Here is a 16,588-nt window from a genome sequence, read left to right on the forward strand (position 1 = left end):
ATTTATCTCTGAAGCCTCAGATGGTTATAAATATCACTCAGATGTCTTCCCCCACTATTTCCTCCTTCATCTTCTCTCACATGAAGAGGTGGCCCTTCTTTCTGACAAGGTTAACTACTCTATGTTCCCCTTGATCCTATTCTCGTTCAGCAGATTGCCTTCTCTACCATCCTCACCTTATCACTGATTTTCAACTTCTTTCTATATACTGATTGTATCACTGATGCTTTCCAACATGCCCATGTCTCCCCATCAAATACATAAAAAAACCTCAATTTGATTCAACTATCATTGCTAGCTATCATTCTATAGCTCTCCTGCATTCTCAACTAGAATTCCTAAGAAAGCCATTTACAATCAATGACTCTATTTCCTCTCCTCTCATTCTCTTTTAAGCTGTCTATAATCTGGTTCCTTATCCTCTCCCCTAACCTATCCCTTTGCCCTCTTATTTCTTTCTGAATCTATAAGACTTTTATATCCTCCTAGATATATATGTTGTTTCCTCTTTAACCCATTCCCAATGAGAGTAAGCACTACTCACCTTCCCCCCACTTGCTTCTTCTGTATCAATTTTTCCTTTTATGCCTCATTTGTATGAGGTAATTATTCCTTTTTATGTCTCCCTATATAATTTTATTTTGTTAGAATTGCCCCATCATACTCAGTTCAGCCCATATCATTTTTTCAAACTACCCAAATAATGATGACAATCATAAGATACTGCTAATATTTTCAAATATCAAAATGAACAATTTATTGAGTCCCTTATAATAGATCTTTAATGTTTACCTTATGTTTCTCCTCGATGTTATATGTCAAATTTTCCCTTAAGTTCTGCTGTCTTTGTTGCAAAAACCTGAAAGTCTTTCAGTTGGTTAAATGTCCATTTTTTTTTCCATTCAGGGTGATACTTAACTTTGCTGGGTCCTTCAAAATAGTAACTGCTAGGTCTTGTGTAATCCTTACTGTAGTTCCATGATATTCAAATTGTTTTTTTCTTGTTGCTTCCAACATTTTTTCCTTAATCTGGGAGCTTTGAAACTTGGCTATCATATTCTTATTAAGTTGTCCTCCTGGGATCTCTTTCATGTGGTGATCAGTAGATTTTTTCTATTTCTGCTTTGCCTTCTTATTCTAAAACTCCAGTGCAATTTTCCTTGATGATTTCTTATAATACTGTATCAAGATTATTTTTTTTATTATAATTTTCAGGTAGTCTGACTGTTCTTATATTATTGCTCCTCTACCTATTTTACAGATTGGTTGTTTATCTGATGAGATGTTTCACTTTCTCTTCTATTTTTTCATTCTTTTGATTTTATTATTTCTTGGTGTCTTAGAACGTCATTAGTTTCCCCTTACCCAATTCTAGTTTTCAAGGAATTATTTTCTTCCTTAAGTTTCTGATTCTCTGTTTCCAGTTGGTTGACTTTCTTTTCATATTTTTCTTGATTTTCTTGAATTGCTCTTATTGTTTTTTCTAATTTTTCCTCAATCTCTCTTATTTGATTTTTAAAATCCTTTTCAAATTCTTCCAAGAACTGTTGTTGTGCTTGGGACCATTTGACGTTTCTCTTTTAGCTCATTATCTTCCTTTGCACATGAACCCAGATTTTCCCTATCCCCATAGTAACTATCTATGGTTGGGTTCTTTCTCCTTTGCTTACTCATTTTATTTTTTTGTTTTGTTCTGCTTTTTAGTAGCTACTGGTGTAATGAAGTTCTAGTCCTGAGGTACAGGGAATGATGCCCAAGCATCAGGTCCTTCTTACTGTTATTTTCTGAGTTCTGTCCCAGGGCCCAACCTTGGACTCTCCTCTTCACTCCTAAGCCACAGCTAAAGCCCTAACCACAGTGTACTGCAAATGATCTTGTTCCGTGTGGTCCCTCAGGTGGCTGCAAACTACAGCTGTCCTCTCTGCCCTGGAACTGAAACCAGGGACTCTGCTCTCCTGCAACTGCCCACAGCCATCAGGGTCCCTGCCCCCTTGCTACTGCACTCACCAGGTATGTGCTAGCTCCTTCGTCTCCCAAGTGGCAGCCACAGTCTGGTATGAGTCTGGTCAGCACAGCTGTGCTTGGCATCCCTTGACAATGTAAGGTTCTTCAATCTTCTCCTACTCAAGATGAAAGTTTCTAAGGCAGAGGCTGCCTCTTCAAACCAGCTGCCCCAAGGGATGGTGTTTGCTGATTCTGCAGAGTTAGCCTGGAGGTGTTTGCACTTTACTTAGACCAAACCTTGATTCTGGAGGTCAGGTCTTTCCTGGGGTCTTTTGAAATTGTCTTAGGAGGACAACTGCTTTACCCCATGTTTATTTCTGCTGCCCTGAGGCAATGTTCTGGTTTGTTTGTTTGTCTGGTTTTGTTTTATTTTTTTTGGTGGAGGAAATTTGGATAGCAGAAAGTTTTCTGACCTACTCTGCCACCTTCCCAGAATCCTCTCTGTATTTTTCTTTTAAACCATTTAGGAACATATATTGCTATAGTTCCACGCTATCTTGGGAATCAACAGGGACTTCTGCCTGATAAGGTGTTAATTCATTTTCCTTTGTCTTGCCATATTTATTAATAGATGTCTGGACTCTTTTACCTGATCTGAGGCTATACTCCCTTCTGTTATTAATATCTTTCCTGCTGATATATTGGCTTAGGCTCATGGTCTTTAATTTAGTTTCTTCCTCTAGATCTTTGGAAGTTTCAGACTGTTATTGTTGTTTTTCATTTCCCTATCACTCACTCTCCTAAAAGCCTTCTCAGCCTCCTCCCAATCCAGGTAAATCACAGGTAATTCACATGTGAAGACAGAATTGGCCCACCTAGATGCTGGACTCTTTTCCTCAAGCTGAGTGGAGTAATCCACTGCCTCCCAAATGTGTCCTCCCCCAATTTCCTCTGTTTACTTCTCTAGCTGAGCTTTGCTGGAGAACAGATAGCTGCCCTGCTATCTCAGCCTAATTAGTCTTCTGTTTTTTGGTTTTCTGCAATGAAAGGAGAGATGGTAGAATTGAGTTCTATTGGTGATCTGGTTCTGCAGTCCTGCTACTAAAGTATGGTGGGTGGTGAGGAAAGGAGTACTGAGAAAACATGGTAAGGGTTGGGGGTTAGCCTTCTCTGCTATTTTTTCATTGAATTGTTAACTTGTTTGGGTTTGTGATATCTGGAGATAGCTGATATTGCTTTATCTCATGTATAATTCCTATTATAGAGAAGTTTGACAGCTCATGAGGATCAGGAAAAAAGTCTAGTCTTCAATCTTGTTGAATGGAATGAACTAGAAGTCTCACTTGATGCCTTAACTGCCTCATCGCCATTTCTTAAACCTCATTGTTCTTGACCTCTCTGCAGCCTTTGACACTGTCACTCACCCTCTTCTCTTTGATAATTTATCTTCTCTGTTTTCATGATATTGTTCTTCCACATCTATCTGACAGACTACTTTTCTGACTTCTTGGCTAGATCTTCATCAGCGTCACAAATATTAACCATGGGAATTCCTTAAGGATCCAACATGCATCTTCTCTTCTTTCACACTATTTACTTTGATGTTCTTATAAGGTCCCATGGATTCAATTAACTCTAACCAGGTGATTCTGAGATCTATTTGTCCAGACTTAACCTCTCTCTTGACCTCCAGTCTAACACTACCAAAAGTTTCTTGGCCATCTCAAATTGAATGTCCCATTGGCATCCCAAACTCACTATGTCCAAAACAGTACTTATCTTTTCCTCTAAATCTTCTTCTCTTTCAAACATCCCTATTACTGTCAAGGGTACCAACATCCTTTTAATCACTTGGGCTCAGAACCTATTTGTCATTCTCAATTCCTCATTCACCCCATATTCATATTCCAATGTTAAGTTTTTTCAATTCAACCTTCACAATATCTCTAATATTTGTCTCCTCTACATGCACACAGTAGCCACTCTAGTGGCAAGTCTTCATTACCACATACCAGACAATTGTCTTCTCCTTAAAACTCCCCTCCTCAAGTTTTTCCTTACTCCAGTACGTTCTCTACTCAAAGATACCAAAATGATTTGGCCATGTTAACTCCTTATGCAACCCAGTGGCTAACTATTACCTCTAAGATCAAAGATAAATTCTCTATTTGACTTTTAAACCCTTTCATGACCTGGGCCATTCCTACTTTTTCAGTTTTCTTATATATGATTACCCTCCACATACTCTGAAATCCAGTTGATACAGGTCTGCTTACACAAAGCACTCTATATTGCCTATATCTAGGCATTTTCACTAGTTGTCCACCACACCTGGAATGCTCTCCCTCCTCATCTTTCCCTCCAGGCTTCCTTCAAATCTCAGCTAAAATCTCACTTTCTGAAAGAAGCTTTCCTAATCCTCCTTCATCTTAGAGTCTTCCTTTTAATATTGTCTCCATTCTGTATAAACTGTCAAAAACTGGAATGAGTTCTCTCTGGGTTTAGTAATTCAGTAATAATGTATTTTCTATAGCAATACATTGGTCAGATCCCATGGGGAATAAAACTGTCCATTTGTAAAAATATACAAGTTTGGTGAACCATTCAAACCATTAAATCATTAGAACTAATAAATGATTTAAGAGAAGCAAGATATACAAATTCACTTATCAAATAAAAACTAGTTCTGCTATTTCTCTGCCTTTCAAAGTCATCAGAGCAAAGTTCTCAAATTCTAAATGTCTTACAAATAATGGAACTTTATCATTAGGATTTATTCCTCCCTCATTAAAAACGGTATAGCACATTAATTTAAGTGAAAATAAATAAAAGTTAATTCTATTTTGAAAATGTCAAATAATCTTTTCAGATAAATGAAAAAACACAGAGGGATTACAAAATGAGTGTTGGATGTCACTGTTCCACTAGTGTTCATTGTTTTAGTTTACATTGTTTATTTGTTTAACAAAAGTCAAAGGTGATGATGACATGCAATAATTATCCTTCACAATATGCTGACATTTAATTTAGCCTTGGTGATTACAAATTTCTGCATAAACTTGGGCATGGCCCTTATAAAGTTTCAAGAATAAGCATAACTTACAATACAGCTTTTCACACAGAAGGTAAGGGAGAACTGGAGATGGTTTAACCAAGGGAAAACTTCAGGGAGGACATGATAGCAATCTTCAATTGAAGAGCTGTCACATGGAAGAAGGAACAGACTTTGTTCTAGCTGGTCCAGGGAGTAGAATGGGGACCAGTGAGTCAAAGCTCCAAAGAGGAAAATTAATAAATGCTGAGATAAGGACGAACTTCTTAATAAAGAGATTGATATAAAAGGGAAAGACACTATCTTGGGAGGCAGTGGGCTTCCCTTCCTTGAAAGTCTTCAAGAAAAGGCTAGATGGGACTATCATCATCATCCATCATCATGATAACAAGCATTTATATAGCATTTCCAAGTTTGGAAAGTGCTTTACAAATATTATCTCCTTTGTCAGCTATTAAATAGAGAAGATTCTTATTTGTGGATGAGGTTAGAGTAGATAGTCCCTTCCAACTCAAATTATTTACAGTATGAACTAACTTTTTCCAGTTAAAGGCCTTATCTCCATAAGCATCAGTGACATCAACAACATCAAATTTGTCTTCCTGCTAAGATTTGTCCTCTATTTTGCCTGTTACCCATACATTATGAATTTATAAAAAATATCTGGGGCCATGGGTTTCTTGAATCATTTCTTTATAAGATTTTAGGTCCTCTGAACTTCCAGACCAAGGAAAAATATATCCAAAATAAAACAGACTTTCTAATTCATAATGTAAAGCTTAGGAATAAAAATACTTCATCTAAAAGAAACAATCCAAAAACATTTTCATTTTTACTTACCTTTCGTGGTTGAAAATCGTATTTCACACAGTGCTGAAAACCTTTGCCCTTTGACTTCAGTGAAGTAACTATTAAACAGTTGCCAACAAAATGAGCAGAATAACCAACACCTTTGCTAGTACGAAAACTGTTAAAAAAAGAAAATAGGAATGATGAATTTAACTAAATAGTATCAAACTCCTATTAGAAGTATATAGGTACATAAAACTTGTCATACAGAGAATAGGTATATACGTGCAGAAAAAATAATAAAATCTAACACGCTGAAATAATTTGGGTGCTTTGGGGGAGGGTCTGAACTACTGAAAAGCAAGAATTAAAATATTTTATTATTTTTATTTTAATGTTATATTCAAGTACACAGAGTAATACAAATTACTGGCTGACAAATACTTACAGAGGTCCTAGCCTCTGTAAGGACCATCAAAGTCCATCATCCCACCTTAGGATTGTGAAAGAGTAATAACTGCAAATCACATTTATATGACATTTTAAGTTTTGTGAGCAACTTTATATATGTCATCTCAACCGATCCTCACAATAACCCTGTAAGCATTACATATGTTAAGACCCTCATTTTATAGATGAAAAAACTGAGGCACACAAAGGTTAAATGATTTTCCCAGTAATCACAGAGCTAGTCAGCCAGAAACTCCCCTAAGATTTACTTACTAAATCATCAATGTGTAGGCAACTGTTCATGGGAGGAGTTCCCACTCTGGAAGTTCTCTGCATCAAGGAAATCATAGCTCCTTTGAAAATTTGCTTATACACAAGGCACAGTGCAAGGTAAAGTGTTGGTGACACAAATTTAAAATGAAAACGTCCCTACAGCTCACATTCTACCTGACCAGAATTAAAGAATTTATACAGATACAAACACAAAATAATTTAAGGAGGGAGAAAACACTAATAACTTGGGAGATCAGGAAAAGCTGCTGACAGGAGATGGCAAATAAAATAATATATGTAAAAGAGTTTTCTCTATCTGAAGATTTGAGTTCAAATTTTACCTTGAATACTTACTAGCTACAGCCAAGTCACTTAACCTCTGTTTGCCTCAGTTTCCTCAATTGTAAAATGAGGGAGAATAAGAGCACCTAGCTCACAGAGTTGTTGTGAGGACCAAAAGAGATAGTATCTGTAAAAAGCAGTTAGCACAGTGCCTGGCACATAGTTGACACTATAAAAATGTTAATTCTAGGGGCAACTAGGTGGCACAGAGGATAGAGCTCTGGCCTTGGAATCAGGAGGACCTAAGTTCAAGTCCGGCCTCAGACACTTGATACTTACTAGCTGTGTGACCCTGGGCAAGTCACTTAACCTTGACTGCCAAAGCAAAAAAATAAAAAACTAAAATGTTCTGCTTCCCCTTCCTTTTTTAAAGTACAACACAAATTAAGATGCATCATTATAATTATTTTTCTTCCAGCTCTGAAACCTTCCTTGACACCAGGGGCTTTCTCACTCTGGAACATCTCTTTGCTATGCTAGACCCCTTCTCCCAACTGTGAGTAATTCCCAGGCCTCCATTTTAGAAAGGGTTACAGGCCAGCCTTCCATCAATCTTCTTGTGGTTCCACTTCCGAATCTCTGGATTCAGAACATACCTGAGCAGTTGTCTTCTTCTCTCAGAGCCTGAGGACTTGCCATCCTGCCATTCTCACCTTTTTCCCATTTCTGAGTTCCTATTGGAGCCTCCATTTTGGAGTAGAGCCTAAGTTGGTCATCCTTCATATCCTTCCCAGCTCTGATTCTGACTCCCTGGACTCTGACATGATATCCTGGTAGGCAGCTTCTCTTACAGTTCCCTACTTGTCCGGTCCCTTCTGTAACCTGCCGTCCCCCATTAGATCATAAGTATGTCGAGGGTAAGCACTGCTTCTTTTTGCTTGTATTTGTATCCCCAGTACATAACAGAGTTCCTGTCACATTGTTGTTGTTCAGTCCTTCAGTCATGTTTAATATTTTGTGACCCTATACATCATAACACACTAGGCCCTTCTATCTGCCACTGTTTCCTGAAGTCTGTCCAGGCTCATATTCTTTGCTTCCATGTTACTATCTATCCATCTCCTCTTCTGCCATCCCCTTCTCTTTTGCCTTCAATCTTTCCCAGTCTCAGGGGCTTTTCCAAAATGAACTGTCTTCTCGTTATGTGACCAAAGGATTTAAACTTCAGCTTCAGTATTTGACTTTCCAGTGAATAGCCTGAAGTTATTTCTCTAAATACTGACTGATTTGATCTCCTTGCTGTCCAAGGGACTCTCAAAAGTCTTCTCCAGCACCACAGTAGGAAAGTGTAGATTCTTCAGCACTCAGCTTTCCTTATAATCCAACTCTTAAGTCATACATTGCTACTGGGAAAACCAAAGCTTTAACTATATGGACCTCTGTCAGCAAGGTAATGTCTTTACTTTTTAGTATACTGTCCAGATTTGCTATAGCTTTCCTTCTAAGGAGCAAGCAAGCATCTTTTAATTTCATGTTATTGTTTGCAGTGATCTTCGAGCACAAGAATATAAAATCCAGCACTGCTTCTATTTCTTCTCCTTCTATTTGCCAAGAAGTGATGAAGCCAGTTGCCAAGATCTTTTTTTCTTTATGTTAAGCTTCAAGAGAGCTTTTACCTCTCCTCTTTCACTTTCATCAAGAAGCTTCCTAATTCTTCACTTTCTGCCATCAAAGTGGCACCGTTTGCATATCTGAGATTATTGATATTTCCCCCAGCAACCTTAATTCTGGTTTTTGATTCATCCAGCCTGAAGTTTTACATGACGTACCCTGTATACAAGTTAAATAAGGTGACAATACATAGCCCTGTCATACTCCTTTCTCCAATCTCAAACCAATCAGTTGTTCTATGTTCAATTCTAACTGTTGCTTCGTGTTCAACACACAGGCTCCTCAGGAGACAAGATGATCTGTTGCTCCCATTTCTTTGAGTACTTGCCACATTTTGTTGTGATCCACACAGTCAAAGGCTTTAGTGTAGTCAATGAAGCAGAAGTAAATGTTTTTCTGGAACTCCTTTGCTTTCTCAATAATATAGTGAATGCTGGCAATTTAGTTTCTAGTTCCCTCTGACTCTTCTTAATCTCTTCTGCTTCTCTTAAATCCCTACCATCTTTGTCTTTTATCATGTCCATTTTTGCATGAAACATTCCCTTGATATCTGTGATTTTCTTGAAGAGATCTCTTGTCTTTCCCATTCCATTGTTTTCTTCTATTTCTCTGTATTAAGAGAACTTTCTTATCTCTCCTTGCTACTCTTTGGAATTCGGCATTTGGTTAAATATATCTTTCTGTTTCTCCTTTCACTTTCACTTTCCTTCTTTCTTCAGCTGTTTGTAATGCCCCATCAGACAGCCATTTTGCTCTTGATCTTTTTCTTTGGGATGTTTTTTGTAGCTGCCTCCTGTAAAATACCTCAAAGTTCTGTCTACAGTTCTTCAGGCACTCCATCTACAAGATCTAATCCCTTAGCTCAATTCACGACCTCCACTTCATATTCAAAAGGGATGTTATTTAGGTCATACCTATATGGTCTGATGGTTTTCCCTACTTTCTTCAAATTAAGTATGAATTTTGCAATAAGAAACTCATGATCTGAGCCACAGTCACATAGTAATTAAGCACTTAATAAATGCTTGTGTCCTATTTGCTGTAATAACCCAGTAATAGCATCTAGTTATGATTTTTTTAAAAAACTAGCTAGCTCTCTTGGAGAGGCAGAATAGCAACTGTGGGCAGACAGCCCCAGAAGCATAAAGTCCTGTTTCAAGTCCCTTGATAGTTCAAGTCCTCTGACATATTTGCTGTGTGAACCTTAGCAAGTCACTGAATCTCTCAAGGCTAAAGACAACTCTCTAAGGTTATAAATTGCAAAGAAAGTGCCAACCTCAACTTCCATTGGTAGAGCAGCCAGACATAGAAACAGTCAAATAATATTAAAAATCAATGCTATTTATAAAGTTAGTGATTAGCTAGAATTATATCGTTTTAAGTCATGAAAGAAGTAAAAGTATAAAGTTATCATACTTATAATTTGATGTTTTATGAACTGGCTCTGAAGAAAACTACAAAAGAAGTTTCAAAAAACACAACCATGTGAAAGTTCTAGAATGACTATACACATATGCATGTACGTGTGAGCGTGCATGTGTGCACACACACAAACACATACACACTCATTCAAATCTGTCACTGGTTTCTGTCTGTTGACCAGGTGATGAAGAGGTATCTTTGTGATTATCAGTGGAACCAGATCATAGATTCATTCACTAGGTACTAGCCAGCAAGGCCTCTCCCTTGGTTTGGCTTTTTACTGTCTGCTGTGTGCAAGTGAGAAGACAGGAAGTGGATACCGAGGCAATCAAACCTCTACCTCTTTACTTGAGCCAGCACAGCATAGCCCATGAAAGCATGGCTCTGCAGTTACCTCTGTTGCTGCTGTGTCTATTCTTTCTGCTTTGGTGAAAAAAAAGGCTGAAGATGGCTACAACTTGTAAGTTTCAAGAGGTCAAGAGAGTGAGCCACCAGGCAGTCCATGAGAAGAATCCAAACTGGGTTTTTCAGTCAGCTGATCTACAACTGAAGCTCCATGGATCCAGTAGAAGCTAGGATGGGGAACCATCCAGGAGCAATAGTTCACTTGAACATGAACTTGGCGAGATTAATGCTATGTTGAAACAGTAATAAGTATAAGCTTACACTCCCTATGATCATAGACAGTATAAGGAAGAATGTACCTGGCCAGGTGTTGGAGGAAATGTTTATACTTCTGTTCCTAGCTATATCTTCAAAGCAAATACTGCTGGGCAAAAGCTAATAGATGTTAATTGTTATATGGAAGGGGTGAGTTAATAACTGGCTGTTAAGAATAGGGAAAACAGACCAGAATGGGAGTTCAAGTCAGTAGCATTAAAGAAAGACACTTCTAACCCCTCAGTTATACCCCTAGAACCCTGGGTGGATAATGTAGTTGACCTGACTATGGAAAAAATAAAGCTAGAAAATCACTACACATATATTTTCAAATTCACGTTGAAAAAAAAAATACGTAGACTTAGTTTTTCTCCTCATATCTACTATCTATTTATGTATTTGAAGCAGCATAGGATAATGGAAATAGCATGTGATTTTAGTAAGGAAAGCTAGGTTCAAATTCAGCTATTTAGTGTCTGTGTAATCCTGGTCAAGTCACTTAACCTCCCTGAGCCTATAACTTCATCTGTAAAATGGGACTAATAATACCTACACAACCTATCTTAAAGGATTGTTGTAAACAATTGTTGTAAACAAAGTTGTATACAAATGTGAATTATCATTTTAACAAAAAATATGCTCTTATAAATGATATAAGTAAAACAGATTTTAAAGATATATTCAGATTTAAACAAGTTACTTACCAATAGAGATAAGGTTTATCCTTATCAACATTGATGTTATTTAACGGATCCATACGAAACCAAGTATTGAGTGTAAACCCATTTTGATAAGGCCACTTTGCTATAGGAGGCAATGCAATTGCCTACCCCCCAAAAAAAGGAAAGAAAAAGAAAAAAGAAAAATATAAAAGTATCAATTAACAATGAAAGGAAATGCATCATAATATGATCAAACATTTCTACATGAATTGTAACATATTTAATATATTTATGAAAAATACACAAGAATATTTACCCCTACTGCAGAGTTATGTAATTCCATATAAACACTATATAAATACAATGGCATATGTAAGTACATGTAGACTACATACTATACAAATAAAATGCAAACCCATTACCTCTGTCATGAAGAAACATTAGGGAATATAATTTATGAGGTGAAATTTTTTAAGAGATGATGGCTTAGAAATAAAAAGTATTACATTTCTTTGGCAGATTGTACCAATAGACATTTTTTTCTTAAAGAGACAGAAGAGGAATAAAAGAACAAAGTTAAAAGTCTTTTCTAAAAATGTAAAAAGTAGAAGTTCATCACTTTATACCACCTAATACCAAAGGATCGATAAGTAATCATTTCTTAGAAGGTAAAAGACAGCTTAAATTCTCCTTGGGGAAACCACACACACACACACACACACACACACACACACACTTGATTTAATCATGGTTCAATGGTTAATGGTTTCACAAGTAGAGGGAGAGGAGAGAAGATTGAATAAAGTGGGGATTACAGATTTGAGTAGTGAGGAAGTTGTAAGGAGGGGCCAAAGAAGAGGAAGTAAAGTGAATTATAGGGGAGACTTTCCAGAAATAGTGTTCCTTGAAAGTGAAGCCCCAAGGCTGAAGTTCTACCAGGGACTGGTCTCTGGTAGAGGCAGGTAGGTGGTTAGTAAGAGGATGTAGAGCAGGTTACAAGAGATGGGAGAGTTAAATATCATATTCCATATTGATCTAAATAAAGGTGGCAATTTAATTCTCCAAATCTGGTTTGCATAAACCAGAAAAAAGGTAATTAGAATAAGAGCCTTAATTCTTAAGCAATTAAATTTTTGTTAAACTATTACGAAAGTCACATATTGAGGAATGCTCTGCTTCAATTATTAGTCTATATGCTAATTACATAAAATTCATATTATCAAAGCAATGCTTGCTAAAATTTCTCTAAAGTAAATAACAACATTCCATATCATCTTCTACAAATGTAAAAATGAGAAGGAAAAGCATTTACTGATCACAAATCAATATACTAAAGATATCTGATAGGATCAAAACATTATTTAACAAATATCTACAGCTGCTTAGAGATGTCAAACTCGCCCAAATGACAGCAAAACTCCTGAGAAAGGCCAGAATCAGCTTTAAACAGTAATTAGGAAATGTCTAAAAAAATAAATAAAAATACAATAAAACTGAGATAATGTTAACTCATGGTTTTCTAAGTCAGTATGTGGTCTGCAGAGATGTATTTCTATTTGAGGTTGACACTACTGGTTTAATGAACAGATAACAATCTTGACACAGAAACTGGATGTATAGTAGCTAAAACTATGCTAATTATGTTTTCCTGAAGAAATTCCTTAAATGCAAAATTATTAATGAAATAGTATGTTAATTTATTTTCCTATATTTAAAACTTTTGCATCATATACAGGAAATCTTCACATATTTGATGAATGCTCATTTCATGTAAGAAACCATTTGATTAAATACGAACTTCCAATTTTTTTGAAATTATGAGCCCCAACAGATTCATCTAGGTTTACCATGATAACTAAAAACAGCAAAATGTCTATAATGACTATTATAGCTTCTACAAAGTAAGAATACTAGAATTTAACAAGTTTGATCCAATGAATTTTGTGTTGGTCACTACAAAAATAGTATTTTATTATTCAGTCCAATGAAGCTTAGAACATTGTTAAATGAAGTTTATCACTTTAATGTACACTTTCTTATACAGTTTCTAAATTGTTTCATATATCTATTTCTTGTTTTCTCAACAACATTTTGAAAGTACGGATCATGCTTACATTTTGCATATTATTAGGATTTCATAGTTTCTCAAAAATACTTGTGGTATTTAAATGAACTGACAAGATTTTATTTGTTCTTTTCTAAACCAGGATAAAGTTCTTTACATTTTGAACGTATATACAAAAGAGAATAATTCTCTTTCTACCAGTCTGATGGCTCCTTCTCAGTCTCCTTTGACAGTTGATTATTTTCTTCCTACCCTCTAACAGTAGGCGTCCTTCCAAAGAAATATTCCAGGCCATCTTCTTTGTCCCTCTAAGTTTTTTACCTGGCAATCCCATCTGCTCCTTTAGGTTAAATTATCATTTCTACACAGATAACTCCTAAGTCTCTGTAAATTCTAATTGCTCCTCTGAGTTAAGGTACCCCATCTACAAATGCCTGCTAGACAACTCTATCTCAATGTCTACAAGAAGGCTAGACTTGGTTTATCCAAAAGTGAATTCATAATACCCTCCATTTAAATCTGAATCTCTGTCCAACCTCCCTTTTTCTATGAACAACACCACAGCCTGATGGGATCTTGGTAATTTACATTATCTAACTGAGCTTCCACAAAGCCCCGCTTCCACTGTTCATCTTGGAGGTAACCCTGAGTTCTAGAAAACTATGGGAGCAAAGTACAAGTTCAGGCACACCATGCCATGTTGGAAAGACTTTGAATATAGTAGGACAGCCTACAAAAACACCGAGAGGCTCATCACCTACTTGGCCACTTGGTGGCAAGTTTTCTGGGTCTGGCAACCCACGATAAAAAGAAAAAATGCAAAATGGCCTTTATGCCCTCCTCTATTTTTTATATGATGATGGCAAAGTAACAGAAGTGGGAGAATAGGGTACTAACAATCACATAGTTGTTTAATTATCTATAAACATTAACTTAGGTATATGTACTTTAAATGTGAGGTTACTGTTCAATAGCCAATGAATTACACACTACCAAAGGAAGTGAATAGATTCAATCTAGACATTCTTAGCAAAAATAAAACTAGAAGACAAAAATAAACTGTAGCTAAAGGGAGGGATAACTCATAGGTTCTCCTCAAAGAGGCCAATAAAAAAGTTAGAAGAGTTATGGGGACAAAGGCAAGAAATAGTATCATTCTGTGAGGTACCTGTTCATAAGACCACAGACTTAGGAAGAGATATTAGAGATTATCTAGTCCAATTACTTCACTTCACATACGAAAGAAATGAGGCCAAGAGCTGGCAGACTCAGAATCTGAACCTACATCTCCAGCTACTCAAGATGAGGCTGTGTGTGTACTGTTACTACAGCATCCATGATAAGCTTTTGCAAAAGAGTCACAATAAAAATAACTGCAGTTGATGTAACAAACCCTTCCATCTTCTGAACTTCTCTATTAATGTCAAAGGTACCATCATCCTCCCAGACACACAGGGTCACAAGTTCGATGTCATCCTCATTTTTGCATCTCTCACTCCTCATGGTTAATGTGCATCTGAGCCTTATTGATCCTACTTTCCTAATATTTCTTGGACACTCCCCCTTCACTCCTCTGAGACTGCCACTACCCTAGTTTAGATCTTTTATCATTACTGTCGGGACTACTGCAATTAACCAGTAGTTGGTCTCAGTCTCAAATCTCTCCCAATCCTTCCTCTACTCATATATCAAATTGATGTTCCCAAAGCACAGATCTAACCGTTAGCACAACCAACAACTCTCACACACACACACACACACACACACACACACACACACACAAAATCAGGTTCGTATAGCCCCAGGACCAATTATAAATTCCTCTGGTAAAGTTTTTCACAACCTGGCATCTTCCAACTTGTCTAGTCTTCTTACACCATAGTCTCCTCTACATACATTGAGATCCAGTGGCACTGGCACCCTTGCTTTTTGCTGAATAAGACACTCTCATCTCCAACTCCAGTTATTTTCACTGGTTGTCTCCCATGCTTGAAACTTTCTACTCTCCTTATCTCTCTCTCCCTCCAAGCTTCCCGGACTTCCTTCAAGTCTAAGCTAAATTCCTACCTTGGTCAAGAAGCTTTTCCCATTCCTCAATATCAGTGCCTTCCCTTTGAGACAACCTCCAATTTATCCTGTATATATCTAATTTGTACATACTTGTTTCTATGTTGTCTTCCCCACTGAACTGTGAGCATTTTGAAAGAAAGGACTGGTTTTTGCCTTTCTTTGAATTTGTAGCTCTTAGACAAGGTTCCTGGTATATAGCTTAATAAATGCTGAATTGACCTGACTCACCATGGAACCCTGTTCAGCTCCTGAGGCCTCCTCACCCTGAAGCAAGCATCTGGCCTTCATTTTCCTGTCATACCAGTCCCATCCTCCCTTTGGTGAGACTCCCTAGGGCCTTTATTTTGGGGAAGGAGCCAGGCCAACCATTCTTCATTCCCCTTCTGATTCTGCTTCCAATTTTCTATATTTCAACACCATACCCCTATTTTTCATCTTCCTTTTTGCATGTAACTTCTCCTATTAGAATGTAAGCTCTTTGAGGGAAAGGACTATCTTTATTTTTGCTTATATTTACATCCCAAGCACTTAGCACAATGCCTAGCATAGAGTAAGCACTTAATGCTTGTTGTCTTGTTAACTTTACAGTAGAACAGACAGGCTTTAAAAATTATACTCTGCAATATTTTATGACTTTCAAGCAACAAAACTGACTTGAAAGGTGTAAAACAACAAAGACCTCATTATACTTATCCTTTGCTAGCTACAAAAATGCCCAGGTTTAGTAGAGAAAACTAAACCTTAAAGGCCCCTAATGTATCAGGATCATGATGTAATCTTCATTATTAATACAAAGTGAGGTAAAAAAACATTAAAATAAACCCTTGCCAAAGCAGTTTGCTACTTTCACATTAAGATATCCAGTAGAGTCCAAAGCAGTAAAGGATTCTCTGTAAGTCATAAGGTCCTTCTAGGTTGTCCCAGTTGGGGATGACACAAAGCTGAATGTATTAAGAGTGTGCAGAACCTCCTAAATGACATTCAAAACCGCTCAGAAAAAAACCAGCCTATGTTGTAGTCAGAAAAATTCTCCAGTTTGAGAAACCTAAATTTCTGTCTACAGGTTACTAAAGTTGATTACCCTTCTACGAAAATTCCTGTTTCAGGAATTTTCTAAGTCTCAAAGTTTCCAAGTAAGACATTTCTAGGTTCCAGACGGTCACTTCAATTTTGTGAGGTTGGCAATAGGAAAAAATCAAACCCACCTAAGTGAGGTCCCATCCCTCCCTATGAATAACTTAAAATACT

General features: G+C 37.0%; 1 protein-coding gene across 5 annotated transcripts in view; it reads right to left on the minus strand.

Moving 5' to 3' along the window:
* The window catches only part of NBEA (neurobeachin), a 769,899-nt gene that overhangs the window by 639,132 nt on the left and 114,179 nt on the right, over positions 1–16,588 (minus strand). For all 5 annotated transcript variants that reach the window (XM_027877685.1, XM_027877686.1, XM_027877684.1 and 2 more), the window contains exons 5-6: positions 11,248–11,369; positions 5,837–5,963 (exon numbers count right to left, since the gene is read on the minus strand). In XM_027877685.1, coding sequence (XP_027733486.1) covers positions 5,837–5,963; positions 11,248–11,369 — 249 coding nt within the window. The remainder of the gene's footprint in view (positions 1–5,836; positions 5,964–11,247; positions 11,370–16,588) is intronic.

This window comes from Vombatus ursinus, unplaced genomic scaffold (genome assembly GCF_900497805.2).
Source record: "Vombatus ursinus unplaced genomic scaffold, bare-nosed wombat genome assembly UNPS02014813.1, whole genome shotgun sequence".
Taxonomy (NCBI): Eukaryota; Metazoa; Chordata; class Mammalia; order Diprotodontia; family Vombatidae; genus Vombatus; species Vombatus ursinus.